General features: G+C 37.0%; 2 protein-coding genes across 2 annotated transcripts; both read right to left on the reverse strand.

Annotated features, from left to right (window-relative positions):
* Positions 1-833: 833 nt before the first annotated feature.
* On the reverse strand, positions 834-8,724 carry strip1 (striatin interacting protein 1). Its single transcript, XM_030133345.1, has 20 exons — positions 8,577-8,724; positions 7,852-7,921; positions 7,663-7,737; positions 7,425-7,559; positions 7,170-7,290; positions 6,785-6,960; positions 6,558-6,685; positions 6,294-6,476; positions 5,988-6,208; positions 5,772-5,837; positions 5,577-5,640; positions 5,400-5,471; positions 4,998-5,072; positions 4,717-4,814; positions 4,303-4,429; positions 3,931-4,031; positions 3,777-3,843; positions 3,582-3,686; positions 3,274-3,478; positions 834-2,162 (listed from the first exon to the last, which is right to left on the reverse strand). The coding sequence occupies exons 1-20, from the start codon at positions 8,685-8,687 to the stop codon at positions 1,915-1,917; spliced, it is 2,448 nt and encodes an 815-aa protein (XP_029989205.1). The 5' UTR covers positions 8,688-8,724; the 3' UTR covers positions 834-1,914.
* Positions 8,725-9,195: 471 nt separating this feature from the next.
* LOC115418840 (S-adenosylhomocysteine hydrolase-like protein 1) lies at positions 9,196-23,357 on the reverse strand. The gene is made up of 17 exons (XM_030133360.1): positions 22,913-23,357; positions 18,585-18,696; positions 18,331-18,474; positions 17,874-17,974; positions 17,421-17,523; positions 16,603-16,697; positions 16,315-16,421; positions 16,107-16,223; positions 15,052-15,115; positions 14,732-14,820; positions 14,357-14,427; positions 14,097-14,191; positions 13,644-13,742; positions 12,761-12,829; positions 12,280-12,358; positions 11,831-11,951; positions 9,196-11,636 (listed from the first exon to the last, which is right to left on the reverse strand). The coding sequence occupies exons 1-17, from the start codon at positions 23,090-23,092 to the stop codon at positions 11,630-11,632; spliced, it is 1,653 nt and encodes a 550-aa protein (XP_029989220.1). The 5' UTR covers positions 23,093-23,357; the 3' UTR covers positions 9,196-11,629.
* Between the last annotated feature and the right edge of the window lie 1,873 nt (positions 23,358-25,230).

Below are 25,230 nucleotides of genomic sequence, written 5' to 3' on the forward strand. Positions count from 1 at the left end.
CAAAAACAGATTCATCATCGCTTCCTTTGTTAAACATGAATACTGCGCTGTTTACACATTTATATTAACTTACTTTCTTTGCAATATGAGGTTTGACTGTTTTGGTTTTTTGACCAGTTGTAATTTCCTGCAAATAAATGTTCTTAGTGACATTTTTAGACACTTTGTAGAAATATTGAGAAGTTTACAGATAAAATATATTTTCTATAATATAAATTTAACCCTTTTATGCATAGTGGTCACTACAGTGGGCAGCTATTCTACAGGTGTTCTCTTGTATATTCATGGATTTTATTTTAGTTCCATATCAGCTTATGCATCATCTCATACACTGCAATTTAAACCATTACTGTAACTTTTCTGTTCTTGATAAACCTGATCTGCAATAACCTGTTTGACTGTAAATCAATTGCTAATTGCTATTAGACTGTTTTGGGTTTTTTTTACTTTTTTTTTGGCATATTATCTCCATGAAGTAAATAATAACTAGTATTAGAGTATGTTAAAATGTGAGAAAACATCACGTTACTAGCATTAAACATGGTTTTATTTCATGGTTTTCAAACAGTATATCAGTAAATACATGTTTCTTTGCTTCAAAAATTAAACGCTTGATATCCAGCTAAGTGGACATTTTTGTCTATGAAAAAGAGGTTCATCAAAAAATTTCCATCACATTGTTTTGTTTTGTTTTTTTCAGGCCTAATGAGGAATAAAAACACTCTGGAAAAAAAATTTTGATTAAGGTTCTCATAATTCATACACGAAAGGTTAAATAACTTTTTGGCAGAGGTGCACAATGGCTCTTTTGTAGTAAAAATAAAACAAATACAAATGGTTTCCTTATTATTTTATTACAGTATTTTAGATGATGTAAAACAGACAAAAGGCATGATAAATAAGGTTCACAATTTACACATCTTTCCACTTCCTGAACTTCTGACGTAGTACAACGAAGTTTAAAAGTAAAAAATTTCAAAGGAAAATGTTCTCATACTCACGATTTTTCCACTTGAATTTACTCCTTAAAACTCTCTGATAAACAAAACCACAAATATCAAACCATTGCTTAAATGTTCCCAAAAATGACCATTACACAATCAGATCCCGTGGACACAAGACCAGCTCTGAACACAACGAAGAAAATTAAGATACTTGGGGATAAAATTCAAGTCTGTTCATGTTTTTTCAGTCTGAAGGTCAGTCGAGGTCCTCACTGGTCCCAGGAGAAGGCTGTGTACTCACAATAATGCAAATAAAATGCAAACTGTTTGCAAATGCAGCTTAAAAACAAAGAAAGAAACTAAACTGGAGTTCATCCTGCTCAAGTAACATCTAAGAAAAACAGGTTTTTATTTTGTACAAACACTGATGACGGCATTCCTGTCATCTCCTTGCTAAACTCTGAAGATGCATCTAAGGAATGTATATTTATTTCATCATCCTAAATGTACTGAGCTCACACCTGCTTCTTGATGGCTAATGCACAACATTGTATTAAATTCATGTATTTAAACCAACAGTGAACATAACATTCATGTAGTGATTCATGGTAAAACTTGGGAACCCACTGTAAACTCCTGGTTACGTGAGGGAAAAGTTCAGATCCATAAATGGAGCCTGTTTTGTGAGTGGAATTAGTGTGAGAGTTGTTTATTGGGCTTTAAATAGAAAAGGGATGATTGTTTTTGTTATCAGGACTGAAGTCACAAAAATGCAAAATTCCTTAAAGGCAACAATCCATCATTTAAAGCATTTAGTTAAGAGTCAACCCACACTCATATGTTGAAAAGGCGACACCTGGATGACTGCTGAGTGTGATCCATCTGTGACCTTCAGTCTGTACAGATCCTGTGACGCTTCATCAGTGAGTGCACAGATGGTGTTTTGTCTGAACTCCCAACAACATGAGTCTCACTGAAGCAACTCCTCCCATGAAATAGGTTTAGAGAATACCTCGCGCTCCAGCCAAAGGTCGTAGTTCATTTGGAAATCCTCTGGCAGGTCCACCCGCTGACCGAGAACGCTTTGCAGACAGTTGTCCACGGGCAGGAAGTCCGGATTACTGTGGCTCTTGTCATAGCGGCGACTGTTGAAGCGTTCGATGTTGGCACGCAGAGCGCACTCCTCCGCCTGGAAGTCCCACGGACGAGCGTCCAGATCTGCACCCACAAACACAAAGAGCAGCTTATATTTACTACTCAGAGAAATACAAGTCTGAGCCAAATAATTAAATAGCTGAATAAGAAAAAGGCAACTTCATGAAGATGAGATGCACCATTACACTGTTTTAGTGTGAAAACAGTAAGATTACATGAAAATATTTACATTTACAAACTGATCATTCACAAAAAAAATTAATAATCTGAACAAATGTGAACATGAAACATCTGAAGAGAAGTAATTCTAAATTCAACAGTATTGTCTGTTGCTAAATATTTTGTGTCTTTGTAGATCCACTGAGATCTGTAAGTTGTAATGCACATGTGTACATGATAAGTTGAGGCATAATATTATAGTTAAATAGCTAAAATTGGACAGTTTTTCTAAAAAATTTTAGGTTATTCATGTCATTTACATTTTTAAAGGGTAATTTATAGGTGTAAATATTTTCATGATGTAATTTTACTTTTTCCACTTATTATCTTACTGGTCCAGTCCACTTAAGACCGTATTGGACCATATGTGCCCCCTGAACTGAAATGAGTTTGACACCCTGCTCTAATGTCACAATCACACACAATAAAACATGTTGTCAGTGTGGTACTTTACCAAAAGCGAAGAACAGGCAAAAAAAAAAAGGTGTGAAAAGAATATGACATGTTTATGGTGGTGGTGTTGTTGCCATGCTGCTAAACTGAGCCATGAGTAGTGACTCATCTCCCACTGCTGAGGTGTTGAAGTAACGGTAAATGTTTGTAAGTGTGATGTACTGCTGGTCATTTTCAGTTGGCTGTTCTTTCCAGTAAGATGGAGAAAATTATTTTGAGATTTGTTTGAGTGACAGAGGCTCCTGTATTCTGGTGTCTTCTACCTTTAGGAGAAAACCTAAGCTAAGCAAGAGTAAATGTTTTACAATGAACATAAAAAAACAACTTCTATTAAAATGTTTGCGCAAGCTGTCAATTACAGCTACATAAAGAAAGAAAGAAAGAAAATCAGATTCAGATGACGCATAATAAATCCGAAATTGGGTAAAACTGTATTCTGTGTCTCTATGGTAAAGGCTCAATCCTGACCCAGAGCTGATTTCTTGTTCTCATTCCGACTCACCGTTCCCGTAGGCCCAGTCGTCGTTGAGGCGGTGTCTGACCTTCTGGTAGATTGCAGACATGGTCTTCATGTTGCTCTTCCTCCACTGCCGTCCCAGGTATTTGGTTTGGACTTTGAGCAGCTTGAGAACATAGAGCTGCATCATGGCCTGCTTAACCTTCAGCGCCCTCTTCAGGATGGGAGCAGACTTAAACACAACCAGCATCTGGGTGGAAAAATGACCGTGTTGAGAGTTTATTCATCCAATTATTTAACAAAAAGTAAGATTAATTCATTGTTATATGTCATTTGCTGTAAAACTCCTTCACCATTGTTCTGGAGTGCTTCCACTTGGTCAGTTTGTTGAGGATCCTCAGCAGGTTAATACAGGAAAACAGATTCCTCCAGCAAAACTGATTGTTGTCTCCTGCTTCCTGTAACATCCAGAACATCACCCTTCATTTTATCATCAAACATAAGGAAAACATTTTGTTCAAACACTATAAAGAAAACTGAAAACCTACCAAACTCTCTGCAGTTAACTCAGGGAGCTCATGCACCACACAGTAAGGAAAATCAAGCACTGAAATGCTTTAAAGGAGAAGAAAAATGGTAATTAGTTAGATTTTAAGGACATTCCACTTTATTCAATGTAAATGAAATTTGTAGATTTTGTACCTGTTCTTAGCTGTGATGTAAGACATGATGTTCTGGTTGAAGAACTTCAGTATAAGGGGGATGCAGTTGGCGAAAACCAAGTGTTGAGCCATGTACTCAAACTAAAGAGGAAAAATATTTAAAAGGACATTTATGAACATATATGAAACAGAGAAATTAATAAAAGAATGTAATGGCAAATTGCACAAATATGTGATATGGTTCAGCTTTTTAAGAACTATATTTTCAAGATGACAACAGCAATAAATAAAAACACACAAAAGTTAAATGTAAATGAAAAATAAGATCATGTTCTGAATGCACTTTTTTTTTTACATAGTACCCAGCCATCTCTCCCATTTCCACCCAAATGTGATGTCACAGTGTTCCTACCTGATATATGTGGTTAAGTTTGAAGTGTTTCAGAAGCAGCAGCAGGATGGCAGAGATCGCCTTCACGATAATCTCTTTGTGTCGATTCACATCAACACCGAGTTTCATGCTTTGCAACACTGTGGTTCTGTAGAATCAGATATAAATCACATTATTAGACAGACCAGGGGTTTGAAGAGCAACCAAACAAAGTCTGACATCATGATGTACTGTATGTTTAGGTCACAAACACTAATGATGTAAATCTAAAATCCCTTGATGTCAACTTAAATAATATGTTATATGCTGAATTAGTATAAACTGAATTATTTCTATGCATTATGAGTCAAACTCTAACGCTATAATGTTACAACTTGTGTTCAAAACATAAAGGTAAACCGGTGCTACAGCTATCAGAGGTACATGATCACTTACGGCATCTCCTCTGGCAACACGTCTGCCAGGATGTTGATGGAGTCAGTCTTGGCTTTAGAAGTTGGTGCAGCTGCGAGAAGGATCTTCAGTAGAGCAATCTGACATTCAGGGAGACATGACACTGAATAATTACAAAAACAGTCTGATACGGAGACTCATCCTTAATTCTGTTGTTGTAGAACACCAACAGCAACAGCTGATAAACAATCCACTCCTTACACATAAAAAACACTATATTAGCTACAAATGAAACTATGTCTTAATGTCACAACATCACTAACCATGTACTGAGGTAAACTGGGTAAAATTCCCTGATAGAGCAGCTCGGTGGCACACATTATCACCTCCTCTTCACCCTGAAGACACAGAAGAAGCAGCCAAGAGAAAAAAATGTCATCAAAGCACTTTTACACAAAGAACCTTCACAACCTCCAGTACAATGGCAGAAATAAAGGTAACGATTCTAATCTTATAGGTCTTTTTACATATTTACAGCATCTTAATTGACAAAACTATTTTTTATCTAATTATCATCAATTGCATGGTTCACACATTTGAAGGGTTTTATTTTGTAGTATGTGTGATGGGCATTGATTTACAGGGGTTGCTGTCTCCTTTCTGAAGTGAAAATATCGTGAATATTTAAGTTGACATGTTATTCTTCTAAATTTGTCTCCGCTTACCCCAGACAGAGGGGTCTTCTGATACTCCTCCTCCTTGATGATCTGAATCTCAGCTATAGACACATATTTGTGCTGAAAACAGAAAGATAAGTACTTCATGCAGCTCTGTAGCTATTGTAAATCTGTAAAATATCATGTATGCAAAAAAGATCCATATAAAATACAAAGATGTGTTACCTGCTTCAGTGTCTTAATGCTCTCATGAATGGGCCGAGGCAAACCAACAACTGTATCTGTATCACTGACACAAAAATGCAGACACTTAAAAACTGATACTGATACTTTACAACGCACATCATACAGTTAAACACAGGTGTTTGTGTGAAGAACCTAATGTAATGTTTGTTTATAGCCAACTAAAAGGAAACTTACTTTCCAAGTGTGTAACCAATGAATTTACTTCTACTAGATTCCAGGAAGTTTTCAATGTCCTTTTCCCTTTTGGAACAGAGAAAAAAAAATCTTTAATTCAATACTTTTTGCATTTTTAGTCATGTAATTTCTGTCAAGTTACACTTTACTTATCAATAAATATATATCTAACTACACAATAAAAAGAGATGTGTATTCAATCAGATTCAGTATTACCTGACTTTAGGGGCCCAAGGTAAGCCTTTCGGGAAGGACACTCTCTCTGATGGAGGGTGTGGAATTGGTGGAGGCATCACCTCATCTCTCTCCAGAGGGAAAGTCTCAGCCTCTATAGAGTTGTCATTATCATCATTATCATCCTCATCCTCACGTGAGTCATCAGCCTTGTACGGATCCTTTTCATTAAAAGCATCCAGATTGTCCTGTTTGATCAGTGCCTGCAGACATAAAAAGGAAATATTAAAGACCCACACATGACTTGTAGTGGCTTTAAAAAGATTGTTCTAGGGCAGAGATTTTTACTTTGTGTTCCCGTCGTGCCCGTTTCTGTTGCTGCTCTATGAGGTCAGATGCAGATGCAGGAGGGGAAGCAGCCCTCATACTACGAATGACTCGAATGCTGTCCTCCGGCAGAGGTGGCAAACCCAGCTCCTCACGCTTTTGAACCTTTATACTTTGGAGCTGCTCAAAACCTCCAAGTGTGAACTGAAACACCAGAATGATTTAACATCAGACTCACTTTATTTAAAAATGTGAGACTAAAATCACCAGTGAACCATCTCTCACCAGTATGCTTTTCCACAATAACAATAACACCTTCTTCATTGGGAAATGGGGGGCGTGGCCACTGCAGAACTTGGTAACCATACCAAAGAGCATGACAGAAATGGGCTCATTGTTGAACAGTGGAGATCCTACGTGAAAGAGTCAAGGTAGAAGTAATTCAATAAGTCACGTTTGCAATGTGCAGTACATTAAATTACAACAGGCTGTGATAGAATGATTCAATTTACCAAGTTCTGTTCTAAAGGTTTCTCTGATGATTCTCCATTCAGGCTTGTCAGCTGGATCCTCCTGTTGGATTGTTTCCACCATCAAGTACATTATGTTTAACAGCACCCTCAGGTCTGTGCTGTCAGCCAGGGAGATGGCAGGCTTTCTGACAGCACTACTACAGGCAGCACTGTTACTGAAAGAGAGACAAAATATATATGATTTGTATTTCTATTTAAACCAGGCTATAATATAAAATACTCATTACTTGAGTGATTAAATTTCAAGCAAAATGATTTTAACATATTTAGGTTGTCAATAAATATGTTTGAAGGTAATCTCTTGTAGCAAGTGTTTAAAATTTATGATAGCTTCATCAGGACTAGAAAAATTACACAGACATACTCGATCTCCATGTTGAGCAGTTCCACCAGTGCAGAAAAGGTCCCCACATCCAGCAGCAAAAATATGTTATACCTCATCCAGTGCTGCACTTCAGCCTCAGAGCTGCACTCTCCAAAGGTTCCTGTAATAAAAACATAAACATTATACAAAGAAATGTATATAGCAAAAATAAAGCTAAATTTTATGGTCAAACATCATTGTTTTTTAAATCAAAAATAATCACTCAAAATACAGACAGCAGTCAAGTGTACAGACCCTGAGCCATGTAAAGAATTGCTCTGGCAACCTTCAGCCTCTTCTCCCTGGCTATCACCTCCAGACTGTCCAACAAGCGCATGGCATGAGCTCTGTGTTGGTCTGCATCGAGTTCTGTCCACTTCTTATCGGATACTACAAGTAGCAATAATGAAATCAGTATTCAAATAGTACTTATTTGTAATGAAATAGTGTTAGTACCATATATCATTTGGCTGAGCATATTAGGTTTCACTACCATGAGCTCTGAATTCCTCCTCGAAGCACTTTCTATTGAGCGCAAACTCTGGTCCTTCAGTGTAACTGTACAGCTCTGGATAAGATATAAACAGCACACATTTAATCAAAGGACATCACATTTTGTGAGAATAGACTTAACAGAAACAAAGAAGTGTCAGAAATTCTCAGTATCTATAAAATCACAAACCTGACAGCTCTGCAGCCCACTTGTCTGTGTCAGCATATTCAAACTCCAGGTCTGGAGATTCAGACAGGCCCTGTGTACAGCATTTGACACATGAAATATCACTTCATCACAACATAAAATATTACTTGATAGTGATAATCCAACTGTTGGTAGCAAATCTCATGACATCTACTATGCCATGAACAAAAAACTTAATTATATCTAACTATTTATTTTGGTAGAGCAAAGTTATAGATCCAGAATCACAGTCGTGCCAGAGATCTGCCGGTCACTATTCTTTAAAGATACAACAGGAGACTCCTATGTACACATATTTAGGCACAATTCAGAAAAGTAACATTACAGGCTTCACAGTTTAGAGAAAGCATGTAGTCAAACCATTCATATCTCAACAGGTCGTCAAATTTGTGACAAGACACTTCAATCTGGCCTGTGGGTAGCTAACATCAGCTAGCTAGCCTCGGCTTTGCCTCATAGCGATTCTGCGATGTGTTATAACGAATTACCAGTCAACCACTGTAACTTATGAACACACAATTTCTCGAACAACAGACGTAACTACATGGATATGTTGTCAAATCATGTTAGTTACAGTAAAGTTCGGAAAGCTAAACTAGCCTGAAAGAGCTAATGCTGAGTCTATGGTAACATCAGGAAAGCGAGTGTTGTTTTACGGTTACCGGCTAAAACCATCATTAAATTATCTCACAGTCCTGTCCACCTACCTCTGAGTCTTTTCGTAAGTTGCGGGTGAACTCGCCTCTACTCTTATTAGGTAACATAGCTCTCTGTTTATTGTTTACAGGTAGCCCACCACCGTTCCCACCGACGTCCATAATTTTTTTTGGGCTACGGTGTAGCCTCGCGAGAATTAGCGCGAGAATGCGAGAATTGGGTTGCACAGACAGGGAAATATGGGTCAAAGCGGAAGTAGTCAACTAAATTTACCATTAAATTACATTTCTGCCAGATTGTGGTTTAAAACAATACATTAAAATAGAATAAAGGAAAAACACAAACACCAATCAAAGTGAAATACTTAAAACATGAAATAAATGATACATATTAGACGCTGCAGCTCTATTCAACATAAATTCATCATGGTTAAAAATAAAATACAAAGTAAAAAACAGTACAGTAAAAACTAAAATAAAATTATCCATAATGTAATCAGTTTAGTTGAGTTTTGACTACTACTTTATAATAAAGAAAAGTAAATGATAATGGGCAAAACAAGACAATTATACCAAATAAAATCATAAAAATACTATTAATCTGGACACTGCATACATCTGACTTAAAGTCAATCTCTTACTTCTATGTGAAATAAAACACGTGAGCCACTTTCAGATTTAAACAGCAGTTTATTAAAGGGAACTGTGCACATATATTTAAACAGAATGTATACTGCTGAAAAATTGTTCATCAAACTAAACTAGAGTGCTGAAAATATAAGCCTAGGTTTTTAGGTAATATATAATTTACAGGACTTTGTCTCCACATCAAAAACCTCAAACCAGCAACAGTGTACAGCTGTTATATCACAGTGGTATCCTCATTTTCAATTTGACAGTCAAGATGTTTGTTCCAGTAATAACACATTCATTTATGTCTATTACAGATGAAGACTAGTAGGAAATGGCTATTGTCATTATTTCAAGAAAAGGGAATTCATTATAAAAGGCATTTTCAAGTGCTGTTATGAAAAGATCATTGTGAGTAGTTTCAAAATCAAAGTAAAATGTATGTAAGAATGTAAAATGTTGTTTACAAATGACTAAAACTAAAAATGTTGATACAAATTTAAAAATGTGAAATGCTGATTTAACAACTCTCCACTCTTTCTGAAGTAAAAATTTTTTAACAGATAAAAACAGTATGTTGCTGCATAGCTATCACAGTATATTGCAGTATAACAACCATGTGGGGTATCACCATGCTTTGAGTAAAAGACATTTTTAGACAGAATATAAATTACTGAGTCACAAGGCACTGTCAACTGACCAGTTACCATGGTTACAGCACTCATCTTGTTGACAATAATGTCCTCACCCATCCATGGCTCTAATGCCCTTAAAGCTGCTAGTGCAAAGATGACAGCATTTATATGAGTAAGGATACTGTAAGTGACAAGAAAACTGAAATTACTGTACAAATTAAATACAAAAATCATCTGTATTCATGAAGTGAATACTGAGTGAACACATGGGCCAACACCTTGAAAATGTAGCATGGCGGAAAACCTCTGGTATGTGCAGTAAAGCTGGCAAATTAATGACGAAAGGTCATACAGTATGTTTACATTTAATGAGTGTAATACTGAATTTAAATGTGTTAAAAAGCTATAAATCCAGCAAAACTATCACACTATTCATTGAACTACACTACCCAATGTGTCCATTCATTTAAAGAATGTTACATGTGAATAAGTGCATGTAAATACATGTTGCATACTAAATTTGTGCATTTAACAAACATCAAAAAGTGGTATTTCAGTAGCATTTAGAGAAATAGAAATCAACAATTACATAACTGCAGGAAACAAAGCAAACATTATTTTAATAATTGTAATGGAATTTTAAATATAAGTTTACTTATGTGTTGATAAAATTTGTAAGAGAAGTACTTTGGTTAATGTGACAAACCTAATCTATATTCAAAAATCACTTAGGATATGTTCATCAGCGGACGTTACAGTATAAATTCAGTGTTTGTACCCATCTTAAGAGGAAAAGAATTAAGTTGCCAAACAGTAAATCAGTTTACTCTGTATCCAGAGTAGTGTCAGTATTTTTACTGCTATTTTTCTTTTGTCTCTTGCGAATCTAAGTAGACTATAATTAGACATGGATATCAAGGTTACCATTACGTGATGGGAAAACACATTTACAAATTATGTGAAATATTTAGATACTCTGAGGTGTAATATTCCTAGAAATATTAAAACCTAAAAATGGACACATTTTTTTTTAACTAGACCTGTTGTAGTACACCAGTAAAGAGAATACAACAAGCATCTTTTTAGCTCATGGATGGAATGTATGAAGTACATAGTGCTGGGATGAAGAAACGTTAAAGCTGCATGAAGCAATTTTTAAGTCACAAACACATCTTTCAGTCATAATCAGCATATTAAATTATGGCTATCTGTAAGCAATAAAGTGCTTACTTATTTATATATCCAACAGACACACAGCAACAACTACATGGACTTGTATTTTGGGACAAATATCTGTTTACACCAACTCACAGTCACCTTTATTGTAAAATGGCTGAAAATTGCTTAACAATATTTTGATAGAGGCTTGACTTAAAGCGAGCTTTTGAGTTTACTGCTTTTTGGTATAGAATTAATATTGAAAATATCACTTAATGTACAAATAAGTCTTTCAGTAATAACCATTTGTTGCAATTCACCACACCTCCCACAATTATTTGGCACAATATTTTAATATATTATTCAATTCTAAGACATCTAAAATGACCTAGGAGATAGGAGGTATAGAAATAACCAACAGAAAATTAAACCTAAAAGGTAAGCAGAACAATGTGCTGTACTTAGACCGCCTTTTCATACTCAGCTGGGTGCTGCGTAGAGTTCTGTGCACAGCAGCAAGTAAACCAAAATTTGCTATGGTCAGCATGATACAACTAAATATAAGCCGAGGAGTTTGCAAAAGGTATAAAATACAATACATGTAAATCTTTCTTTTGACATCCAAATAGGTTATGTTGGGTTCCATCCCCACCTTGTGTTGAGGTGTGGTTCCCCTTCAGATTAATACCTGAGAAAAACAAAAACAGAAAAACACTCAATACAACAACTGCTTTTCTAAGGGTTTGCTTTTTTAAATGCTTTATTTACTTCACTTTATGAGCTAATGTAATCATTTTATTAATAATCATTCATTATATATTAGTTTTATTGTTGTTTTACAGTATGACAAAATGTCTTTATCCTTAACTTCTAGGTTTGTACCTGTAATAGTTGGGTTTAAAAGGACCATTTTTGTTCAGGCCCAGGTATTTTGCTTGCTCGTCAGACAGCTCTGTGAGGTGAGCATCAAAAGTAGCCAGATGCAGACTGGCAACATATTCATCTGTAATACAAAGACACATAAAGATTCAAGAAAAGACAATAAATACAAGACACATATGAGGCTCAGCACAAATGTCTGCCTCTGAGAATAGAATTCAACTGTCACAGCCTGGCATGGATTTTCACTTATAGCATCAACAACCACTAAAAGGCATTAGCGCCTCTGCCTGGCTTCACTTGTGATCTGAAAACACATTCAATGCAGGCTCATCCATAATTTAAAACACATACTTAAGTGCTACAACATTGCTATGAGTAATGTAGCTTGCTACTGCAGCTGAAAACTGTTAAATAATGTAAATGTAGGTTAAATAACTTTCTTCCCTTACCCATCTTCTTAGGAAGCAGGTACACATCCTGCTTGTATCGTCCCTCAGGAGCATTGTATAACTCTATGAGGGCCAGGGCCTGAAGACAAACATGCATTAATAACACTGCTATAAATGGAAACACATGATGAAGTGCATGGAGGGCAATGAATGTAAAGGATGAATTTCTATTTACAGATCAATATTTACACAGCTGGGAAGAAAATATGATGATGCAAGTGTACTGTCCACTAAGATTTGTTACTTCCACTAGTGGCAGGATTGTATTTTATATTGATTATATAGGGTCAGAAACCTTATGGTGGTCTTGTGCTTTGTTACTACTGACAATGTGTCCATATCCAAGTGTGTGCTTATCTGCCAGGAAGGCTTGATAATCATAGTAAATAAAAACATTATTGAGAGTAAACTAAAGCACCAGCTGTTGTGTATGTCTGTTGCTGCTCTGTATTATATCACAGGCTGTTTGGTAATGCATTACCTGAGTGGTGGCTGTGATGGACAGGACAAAGGTGGGAACAGTGGAGCAGCTGAGATTAAGAAGACGTCCCTGTGAAATAAAAGTACTGTCTTGAACATACAGTATCAGGTCACAAGGTAAATATTTATGCCACTTATGCAAAGTAACTTCAATGCTTTGTTATGGTCTTCTCAAAATTTTTCTTTGTCCTTTTCAAGGCTTCATCAAATTGACTGAAAGAATTGAGCAGTAGTTTAAGAAAGCTCCTATATTTCCTCAAATAAAAATGGAGTCAATCACAAGCTGTGTCATTTATAATACCTGAGGTCAAGGTTGACACAAACTAACAAAGGCTAGTCCTAAAATACAGGCTGGATACAAAATGATATGGATTAACTCCTGGTGCCTATCATACAATGGGCTGCCAGTTTAGTACAATAAACACTTGTACATGGAATCAATACCTTCAACAATATAATATATTTTATATCTATATATCTCACACCTGCAGCGTCAGTCACTGCAGGTGTGTGTTACTTTATCAGCGAAATTGTCTTTTGTAGAAACCTTCAAGTTGTACAGAAAGGCCTGGGCCATTATTGGAGGTATTTCTATGGTCTAAACTAGAAAAGCACTCGGAGAGCACAGACCTCCACCAAGGCAGTTCAGTCGTCCCCCCCCATCACCACCAAAATTTAATCACTTGTTCCTTGTGCCAGTATCAACATTTCCTGAAAATTTCATCAAAATCCATCCATAACTTTTTGAGTTGTCTTGCTAACAGACAAACCCTGATGAAAACATAACCTCCGCCATTACACTTGGCAGAGGTAATAAGAATTCTTATCACTGAAAGTAAAATAAGAAAATACTATATAAACTCGGCCAGTGCAAGCTATATTACCTCAGCCAGCAGGATAACTCTCTTGCCATCAGGCCAAATGACATGATCCACTTGAGAGCGGACTCTCTCCCAGGTCAGTTCAGGAGTCCTCAGGCTTGCCTTAAAATGAGATGAGAACATCAGTCAGTCCTACATGTGTCATAACAGTTCAACACAACATGACTAACCTGCCTCTATGCTTGATCAGCATGTGTTTATTCGTTGAAACTGGGGCGTTTTAAACATGTGAGAAGGACAGATTAAGCTTTACTCTAGGGTGGGTGGTGGTATTTAAGACCATGAACCACAGTGCATTCAGTTCAGTGCCTGGTCTGAGTGACCTATTTGAAGTTGCATGTATTTGCCCTCACTCTCTCTACATGAGCTTGTTTTCTTTCCTCTCCCTGCTATCTGTGATCAATAATGACTCATTCAGCATAAAAAATACACCAGTTATCGACTACATTAGTTTACCACATCAATCTCAGTGTTGGAATGTCCCATGTTGCACACAATGGAGCCGTTTTTCATTCGGTCCAGCTGATCTCTGGTCACCACATTCTTATTACCTACAGACACAATCATTCATCTCCAGTCAGTGCATGTCATATGGCACCAGAGATATCATTTACACTCAAGGACAGTGACAAACACCATAAACAAAAATGCACTTATTATGTCTAACAGTTACATACTGCAAGGCCATGAAATACAGTATAACCCTGTCAAGTTACCAGTGCATGTGATGATGATATCAACCAGGCGAATGACCTCATTCAGCTTGACTACCCTGAATCCGTCCATGCTGTTCAGACACAAGTGAGAAGATGTTCAGTCCTCAAGAAAGTGACAAACAGGAAAGTATTTCTAATTGACCAGGCAGATCATATAAGACTAAAACTGACCTCCGTGCTGTGCTACTAAAGAGTGGTTTAAGCTGTATACCTGTTACATAACAAAACACTCGCTCAATGACTAGTAAAATGTATTTTCTGACTTTCTTGAGCAGCTGTAGAATGACATTTTCCCTGCTGTTTACTCTTCTGTTCACAGATTTCTGACTATTAGCATATTGAGCATGGACACGATCCCAGTGCTTATTTACTTACCAAGCCTGCAGGGCGCAGATGGGATCGATCTCTGTAACATAAACGATGGCTCCCAGAGCTTTCAGAGCTGCACAGCAACCCTTCCCAACCTGCAAAGACATGAAAATAAAAGATTGTTCTATGTACTGATGAGGAACATTCAGCAGAATATTTCAACCTTTAATTTCATACAAGTTCATTTTTTTACATTATTATATTCAGTAAATATTATCTGTCTTAAGAGTCTACAGTCCGTATTAAGCAATCTACTGTTGAAAATGACCTCATATGGATATAATGAAGATAAATATCGTGGCGTGTTCACACAAGATGTGTCTCACCTCACCATACCCACATACAACCACCTGCTTGCCTCCAAACATGACATCTGTGGTTCTCTTCAAGCTAGAGTTGTTAGAAAGATAAATTAGTATAACTTGTTAAATGAAATATTATAACTCTGCATCTTAATAAGTCCAAAATGTGTTAATTCAATCTTAATTCTACCATAGTATTATTTAGAACAGGTTGTATGAAAGGTTGAGCTGTTGTGTAATTAATGTAATGGCAAAATATTTTACAGCTTCTAATGAGGAAAAAAAATCTTCTTTTCTTATATCTCAGGTCTGATTATTCTATGTAAAGTTACATATTTCATAGTGGAACATCTATTACACGACATTATTGTACCCTGCAGATAATTAGTCCATGGAAAAAGCAATAAATTATGAGCGGTGAGGGTAAAAAGCACTGACCCAGTACAGAGCTGTACTGACAGTATTAAAGAGCATCAGACTTCTCATATGCCACTATGTTGATAATTAACAATAGAGTAATAAATAGCCTTCAATGTCCACAGCGCTTTCTACTAAATATTGGTCAGAGTCCAGCAATTTTGCAGTATTTATGGAGTTATAAGGCAAAAGCTCTGAATGATGATAATAATGATCCACCCAACAATGAAGATAAACTTCTTTATGTTATTCCTTTTAATCAACTAAACAACATGTGCTATTTTTTTATTCCCTGGTGGACAGAATATACTTAAATAATATGATTAAGAAGATACTCTGAACAAATCAGTGTTTCTCAACTACTACAAGGGAAACAAATAGCTGTTCTGGTCAAGTCTGAATGTCCTGTTAAATTTAATGGCAAATTCTAGGAACTTCAATACTGAAGCCAAGATCAGAGCTGAGCCAATGTTTCTCTTCTTTGAGGGAATAAATAGGCATCTTAAACCAATTAAACCCTTTCTTCAACAGTTTCCGAATGTTTATTCCTTTATTCTTATGCATTTCTTTCAAACCATTAAAGTCATTGTATAGAGGTAATTGTGAATTAACACCACTCAGACTTTGATGTTTAGCCTTCCAAAAAACTGAGGCTAACTCACCCATCCAGGATTGATTCTCTGCAGCAGTAGAGGTTGTCAAACTTCTGTTTAGTCACAGAGTCATTTACATTCATTGCTGGAACACACAGTTTTCCAGCTTTAGACAGCTGATACAATCTGGAAAGAAGCAAGTAAAGACTTTTCAGCTCACACAGATCTGTTCCTAAATGACTGAGGGAAAGTGCATTTCTGTTGAGCAAACAATTACCTGTGAACCCCAGTGACACTCTCCTCCACAATGCCCCTGATCTTCTTGAACACATTAGGGTATTTCTTGTACATCCAGTGTGTTAAATCTCCCCCATCATCAAGGATCTTACAAATTAGAGTAAAAATACATGGTTAAAAGGTAACACTGATATAGGATGATATTTATTTAATACCCCACACTGTACATCTCTATTTAGACACAATACTAAAATACTGTTTTAATACTTCAAGGTCCTTGTGTCTTTATGTTATTACACAAGGGCACAAAAAGAATCTTTTAACATACCATGTTAGGTTGCCAACCCTCTGTGGTCACACAACGGTCAATACACCACCAGAAGTCATCCTCTGACTCCCCTTTCCAGGCAAAGACAGCCACACCTGAAATAGAAGTCATGAATGTACCTGGCACATCTTACGTCAACGGCTCCGAGTTCATCTATCATCTTGTTCCGTCAGTCTTGACATAGTCTCTTTCATCCCTTTGAACTCAGATTATTGAATTTAATTATTCATGTCTAAACCTGAACTGCAACTCCTACAACAAAGATCCCACAGAACATGACTGATGAACACCATCTAATACATGGGGTCTAAGAGCAAGTTGGACATCATATTCATTAATTAGTCTTCTCCTTCAATTGTATTTTATATTCTACCCATATAAACAGTTACATAAGTAACTGATGGTGCACAGCAGTGCTCTACTCAAAATAGCCAAATAACCAACCCCCCAATGGATTAACTTCATTAAGTATCTCTTAAATCTGCTGTAACCCTTCAGCCTGTCAGGTCATCAAAGGTATACTGAGAAAATGAAGTGCATACTGAAACCATCACATAGCAACTGCAAATAAGAGTCAGTAATAAAGTAGTGTGGTTTCCTCACTAAAGGTCAAACTAAAGGTAGTATTGTCCATAATTAGTGCAGGGCCAACTATTTCCAAACAGACATGAGATGTTCAAAAGCCAAAAATAACATGTTATGAAATAAAATCTTCTACTGTGAACAGAATCTTTGTGTCTGTGTTATTTAAATAAATTTGACAAGTGAGTGGTTTTGAAAGGGAAAAAAATTTCCATTAACCCTATTTTGGTGCTTACCTGTCTCTGTCAGTGCTGCAGCCACTTCATTCTGTGTTGAATAGATATTACATGCTGTCCAGCGACACTGAGCCCCAAGAGCCACCAAAGTCTCAATCAGCACCTGCAAACACACACATACACAAGGACAGAGAGAGCAGAGACAATCACAATGAATCAGGTCTGTATTATGTCTTTCATATTGCTTAATATGAAAACATTTATTTTGTGGTGGAAAAGTGGGGGAAGCTGACTTCCATTATTCTTCTTTACTTTAAACATTGACACACTAGTACAAGGAGAACTAGAAAAAAAAAAAAAAAAAGTTTGAACAGTGGTTTATGGTTACAAAAAAGGCTGTAGTCTAAACTGTCAGTGGTAAAGACACAGACAAAAAGTGAAAATCTTGTCCTGATCAATAACACTGCAGCCTCTGCTTGGCTGTTACAACTCAACCTCAGACAGATATCTTACTGCAGTCTGGGCTGTGATGTGAGTGCAGCCCACAATTTTGGCTCCTGCCAGTGGTTTCTCGCTTTGTGCTCTCTTTCTGAGTGAGATCAGTGCTGACATATCTGAAACGAGAGGACACAGAGAGAAGAGTCTGAAAATGAGCAATGCAGATGGTGCCAAAAAATAATTTTTTCTTTTCTGATCACCTTTACTGAGATAGATAAGCAATTTTGTACATTGTTAATTTCCCTTCTCATTCATTCACCTAAAAGTTCACTTTCTGTAAAACAAAAATACTGTACAGTCAATTTCTTTAAACTTACTTAAAATGTCTATAAAAGGAGTGTCTTGTCAGGTTTCATGTCTTAAATGATGTCAAATAATCTCATAGTCTTTACAGGTATTGGACAAATACAATGTAGCATGAAATATATGTGTAGTTTCATTAAATGTATGCGAATATACCTGTGTGTCTTACCTTGCTCTGCTATCTCAATCTCACGTCGACCAAACTCAGCCTGTTTGATGTTCTTGACACAGAAGTCAGTGCCACCCTTTGAGTTGACTTGTGTTTTGTCCCGTGGAGAGGTCTCATCATCAGAGCTGTCCGTATAGGATGCAGCTGAAAAGAAATTCATTCATTCATTCATCTAGTAATACAAAGGCACTTTATGCATGTTAATCACTGATGTTCGTGTTTGTCTGGTTCGTTTGTCTCTTCCTCCTTCTTACCGGAGCTGTAGCTGTCTGTGGACGACTGAGAGATGGAGCGGGACAGGGAGCGACGGCCTGTTTTGGTGGGAAACCTGCTGAACTCCTGCTTATCCTCCACAAACTGAATTTGCTGAAAAGAAAAAACAAGAGAAATGCACTTAACTTACTTAGTCAGACTGTATGAATGAGTAAAAAAACTGCTATTATAGTTATTGTGCAAAACAATGCAATAGGCATATAAAAGATGTCCAGATTATTGTTGCAGTATAGTTACTGATAATGATATTATTGTGCTGATATGTGAAGTCTTACACACTCCCTCTTTTTGCTCAATATTACTGGGCTTAACCCCATATTAAGGTTGTACAAAATGATGATACCCCTCATGATAGCAAAGGTATAATGTTTCATATTCTGCTCTATCAGTATTTCATTGGGTTTGCAAATCACACTCATTACTGGAATATTTCTGTGTTTTGGGAGGTTTGCATTGCAGGCGAAGGTGACCCAAACAAACCTGAAGGAGAATGAACAAGTTTGGTAGTTATTTTAAAATATTTTTTAATTTCATCTGTATTGTGATCTATTCCGTTACATATCAAATATCATATACGAGGGCCGTTCAATAAGTTCATGGCCTCACCCAGAAATACTGGTTGTTATAATACAGGATGTTCCATTCTTTCGTGATGGGATAGTGATGCTTTAACATCAATGGACCAAGTGCATTGCTGTAAATGGAGATTATGTTGAAAAATAAAATATAAATTATCAGTCTGTGTTGTTCTGTTCTGGGTGAGGCCATGAACTTATTGAACGGCCCTCGTACATTGGTAGAAGATTTTGGCCATACTGCCCATAATGTCTCCAACAACAGTCGCATCACAGCCTAAACAGTGATTGATTAGTCACTGGCGCTCAGAGCAGACTCCACAAAAACACTCAATAGATTTCCATGTTCGTGTCTGGGTAGGCACACTTTTTATTTATTTGAATTTCAGCCTTCCCAATTATATAACTGCACAGGCTGAGTTTATGAGCATGGTCATATTCATTTGCAGCAGCACTTTCAGCCGAAACCACTTTAGAAGTAAACAGATCCAGCCATAAAATTCAAGGCTAAAAGGATACAGCTCATATTGTGGATCATCTGGAAGCTGGTTGTCATGTCAGGTCCTCTTTGGACAGAAATGGGAGTTGGACTGCTTTTATGTTTGCCTTGAGCTGTTTTTTATCTGCCGTTGATCACAACTCTATTTGAATGATCCAGAACAAGTTGTTCAAACTCTTTGATAACATGATAATCCTACTCAAACTCAAGCTTATTTTGTGTTATTGCCAAAAATAGATGTATGCCTCCTGCCAGACAGATACTGCACCATCAAGATGCATCATCCAAAACTAAAGTTTCTGTGCCAAGTTTTAGTTTGGATGGCCCCATTTGACCCATGCTTATGTAATGATCATTTATGAGAGTTTATGCAGTCACTTTATTTGAGCCTCTGCTGGAAAATTAAGTTAAAAAATGTATCTCCATGTTATATTTAAGATATATTCACCGTCTGTTTGCACTGAGGTGTGTTAGAGATAACATTTGCTTCACTTCAACAACTGTGAATGCTATGACATGCATTAGTTAAATGCCAACACTGCCACAAAAATATTTTTACAAGTCAAAGGGAGAAACCACTACTGTTATGTTTTGTCAAATGTATCGACCTTCATCTGTCATTGGCCAACTTTTTTTTTTTTAATCAAAGAAGTAGAACCAGAAACAGTTTGTCGACAGTGACTTCGAATGTAACATGAGCCTGGGAGAGAACTCCTCAAGCTGCAGTAACGTTATCTTTTCCCATGTCAGTGACTTTCCAAGCATGGAAAAGAGGAGAGGCAGAATTCTTTCCCTCAAATGTATGTGAAGGTTTTACATTTTTCTTTACTCCACCATGCACAGTTTCCGACGCCTCACCAAAAAAAAAAAAAAAAAGAGTTTGATTTAAAGGTGATCGGATTACTGTTTAATAAATCAGCATCAGCCACCTGACAATAATACTCATGTGTGCCTGAGTGAGTGAGTGAAATGCCATTCATGTAATTAATATCACACAGGTTCATTCTCCCATCTCTGAGTGATATTCAGGCAGTTCAGTCAGATCTGCTCAGTCTCCAGTTTCTAGGTTTAGGCCGCGTCCTGAAAACCCTCCACATACCAGAACACAACACGGCAACTAAGAACAATGTGAACCTGTTTTCTTGAGATTAAGGTGACAAGACACCACATATTTTCTCCTGGACAGAATAGTGGGAGCTTTATAGTACCAAAGCCTGATTTATACAAGAGGTTTAGTCTGCCTCTCAGATTTGACTCTGAAGAGCTGTGTTAAAGAGAAAGAGAGAAATTCACTGCACTGCAACATGCTTTGAATTTAACAAACCTGTTGGATGGTGAGACTTGGATGTACTCCCAGTTTTACGCGAGCTGGTGTGGTGTGTTTTAGTAACTGTTTCAAATAAGTTCCCTATGTTTTTAGAGATTTCAGTGGTTCATATATATTAGATCTGTGTTCCTTTTGGCTGCATTTGCACCTCAAGCACATACTTTTTGGAAGAGGAAATTTGAGGCAAAGCCCAGATGATGCCATATTTAGTTAATTTGTCCCCAACTATGGAATATGCCTCCCTGAAGATTTCATAGAAAACTTTCCACTTTCAAGGAACAGTGCCCTTATAGAATAACTGTTTTTTCACTCCCAACAAAGTGAATAGAGGAAAATTTGTATGTTAGGTTTTACCTTTACAACACCAAACCTTCAACCCTTAACATTAACAACTGTGCATCTGTGTTGCAATACCTAAAAACAGGGTAATGATTTATGTGATGAAATAATTTAACCTCAGAGCAATAAATAGATGAATATTGCACCTTACATCAACCTATCCTAACAGAGTTCACTTACAGAGGACACCCTTACACTCCTCAGGAGAATAAAAGAAAATTACACAATATCCTAATACTTAACGCAGCATTAGTTCGTTAATCATTGAACTCAACATCGAAGGCCCTCCCAAAAAGAGAAAAGGGATGTGAAACTGTCTGATGATTAGTCGACTGGACCTTTGACCACGTGTTTTGAGACTTTTGACAGACATTCCTGGTCACACATGAGCTATATGCTTGCTCAATGTTAACAGAGACTCCAGTGTGTATTTTGTCCAAAACGCACTTGTCCATTCAGCGTTTAATGAGGTGTGCAAATACTTACAAATGTAAAGAATTCACCACTCTTCCTTGTTCCTTGTAACATGACAGTTAACAAACTTCTTCCTTGAATGTTACTTGGAAGAAATAATTTGTATCGTGAACAAATTCAGCATTAAGATTTAAACTGTTTTATTGGGACAGAAATTTTTTTATTTAAATTATAAACACTGAAATGTGGTTTAGCTCCTAAATGATTGTGACATTTTGCACTTAAAGTTGTTTGCTTGGGTGCACTGCTCATTATGTAGAGAGAAATGTTATTTCACAGTCACTTAGTGTTTTCCAAACTAAAATCCTGTAATATAAGTCAAAACAAACACACAGTTGAGTAGCTTGTCACATGTCGACAGTACTTATAAAAGCCATTTGACTTCATATGAATGATCTGTATTGTGATTCTGAACATTAAAAATATTTGATGTTGCCCAAGACAACCTGAAGAGTCTTTTAATAATCAGGTTAAACTATTGAGTAATGTAAAAACTTCTTAAAACTTGTATAAAACCACTACTGACATGTATTGACCTGGTCACTGATATTTGTTTATCCTCCTGAGACCTAGCAATGCATTTTCGTCCTCTGTAGGGGACAAAAGTTTCATAGGTTTGAATGCAGTCCATTGCAAAAGACATTCCATTAAAAATAAATAAATAAAGATGATTTTAAAAATGTATCTAAAGAAAAACAGTTGCACTATGCAGTTTCCAATCAAGACAATTATTTAATGTAAAAAAGCTCAAACTTTCACTTTCCTGGGTCTTAAAAGGATATACAGACTATTAACTCCATTTTCCATGAGTTATTTTTAATTTGGAGATGCCCAAAGCTAATGTTAGCTTAAGGAAACCTAAATATAGTATCAGTGGCTTTGGAACCTATAGTAAGACCATTTTCCTACTATGTCAGGTGTTACAGTTTATCCCCTTACAAATGACTCCCTGAACCCTGATTAATACTTGGATCAGACACGTCGAGCCGAAGTGAAAAGCATCAATATTGTAATTAAACTCAAATCATTCCAGTGTGTGTGAACATGTGAATGTCCGCCATGGTTCCCTTATGCAGATTCTTAGCTGCTTCTTACCTTCTTGACGGGTTTGTGGGTGGGCACAGCGCTGAACGCGGACGACAGCTCTCCCATGGTCATTTCGCTATTTTTGCTCACGGTCATAGCAGAATATTTTTCCGCAACGTTTTCGCTCTCTTTCGCCTCTTTGCTCGCCTGTTTCAGCTCTAACTTGGCCTCTCCGGTCGGGTCTGACATTTTGATAGTAGTCTGTCTTTAAACGCGGTGTCTTCTTCTCCACGGAGGAAATGTCAGAAGCTAGCGGTGGTGTCCTCGCTCAGCTAACCGTCTTCAGCGGCAGGGAGAGAGGCTTCAACTCGCACACATGTATATGTAATTAAAGTACCGAGTGAATACGAGTTAAATGTCGTTACATTGTCCGTATCGGTGTCTTTGTGGAAGCCGTGTTGTTTCCTCGCTAGCTCAGCTGTCACCTGGATGACTCTGAGTAACTTTGTGGGCGTTAACTAACAGACGGAGGGGGCGTTCAGTTTATTAAGATGCGTTCACTGTCAGAGGGATTTTTTTTTTTAACTTGCGAATTCCGGCCTTTTCAGACAAGACTGTTTTCAGCTACGGCAACGTGCTCAATTCTCGTCATAGTACCTTACTCATCCATTGATTTACACATTCAAATATCAAATGGCATGAGTACACACTAATTGCGTTACCACAGAAAATTCATCGTTGTAATTGCGAGTTCCTACTTTTATGAATGCGCCATTGAGCTTATTGGAATCTGCAACCCAACGCGCATGCTCACTTTGTTGTGTTTGTAGGCGTGTAAACATGGAGGTTCTAGGTAGTAAACAGTACAACCCCTTTCTTATTAGAAATCTCTCAGCACGTAACAACGTAGTAAAGCGATTAGACTGTAATCATTCCTTCACTCAAGTGAAAGTAGTCTGCCAACTTATACCACACCGTGTAAATACTTCACTACAAGTAAAAGTTAAGTATTCAAAACCTTACTTAAGTCAAAGTATGCATTATCAGCAGCATGTAATTTAAGTGGCCTATGAAAAGTACAATTGCTGTGCAGTAAAATAGTCTCAGTCAGTGTTATGCAATGAAGTTTATGGTTAATATTTGTGCTGTAGCCCATGCTTGTCTTTGTTATTTACTGTTAAACATTGAACTCATTTGGGTTCCTTTCTCTTTTTGTGGTATTATCCACAGCAATGTACCATGTTTTATAAGATTATTATATGCCTGTCATGTTTCTGCACTGACAGCCATGTATTTCTAAAAATCAACCTCTGAAAATCAGGCCTGTTTTCAGATTTTTGAGGGTGCATTTTCCAGCTAATCAAACAGGGATTTAAAGAGTTTATTTAAATTAAGAGAGAGAAGATATTTAAATTCTTCTCATTAAGTTAAAGTTACTTTATTTGTGCAGTCAGTAATTACGGCAAACAAATTCAGCGCTTACAGGCATTAATACAATTATTCATTCATACAAGTTAAAAATTTTGAGGATAAAAGGCCTGAATGAATAATTAGGACAACGTTAGTGTGGCAATGATAAATAAAAGTAATACTAATAGCAGGGGTAATCACAGTGTCATAGTGTGTATGTAAGGAGGTAAAGAGTCAGTGTAGGCAGATGAGACTGGTACATAGGTAGTTGTGGCTCAAAGTTCAGTGTGCATACAGTTGTAATATATGTCGAGTGTATGTATTGGATGCCAAAATATGTATTAACGTAAAGAATGCTTGCATAATTGATGGCTCAATCTGGATCTACTCATCTTGCAAGGAAAAACACACATTTTTGCACTTTGACAGTATGGGCTCACTACTAATGTTTGAGGTGTCTGGTCATTTGCCTCTAGAGCTGCTGGTACGTGCAGGCTACTCCTAAAATCTACCAGCAACTTCTTGTTTTTACTGGGGTTGAGGTCCAGGTTTTTATCAGCACACCAAGCTGCATAGCTGAGAATCTCTTTGATTTAAGAAGTCACTGATAATTGTGTTGTTGACTTGTACATCATCCCAGAATTTAAGCACCTGCACACATCTGTGTACAGAGTGAACAAAACTGCCAGGATGACTGAACCCTGTGCTGCACCAGTGGATGTAGTCCTTTTACAGTGGTAGCGTCTAACAATTGACTATCTGACTTCTGTCTGTGAGGAAAGAAAAGAGGAGGAGTAAAGGTGAGGCCTAATACTCAGTTCATGTCCTATTACATGAGGATGCACAGTGTTGCATGTACTTGAGAAGACCACAAATAATATCCTGACACAGGACATGATATGCCGCTCCAGATGTTTGCATGTGTGGAATAGTAAGGTCAGCACTGCATCATCCACACCTCTTTGCTGCTTGTAAGC

The sequence above is a fragment of the Sphaeramia orbicularis genome, chromosome 5, assembly GCF_902148855.1.
Source record: "Sphaeramia orbicularis chromosome 5, fSphaOr1.1, whole genome shotgun sequence".
In the NCBI taxonomy this organism is placed as follows: Eukaryota; Metazoa; Chordata; class Actinopteri; order Kurtiformes; family Apogonidae; genus Sphaeramia; species Sphaeramia orbicularis.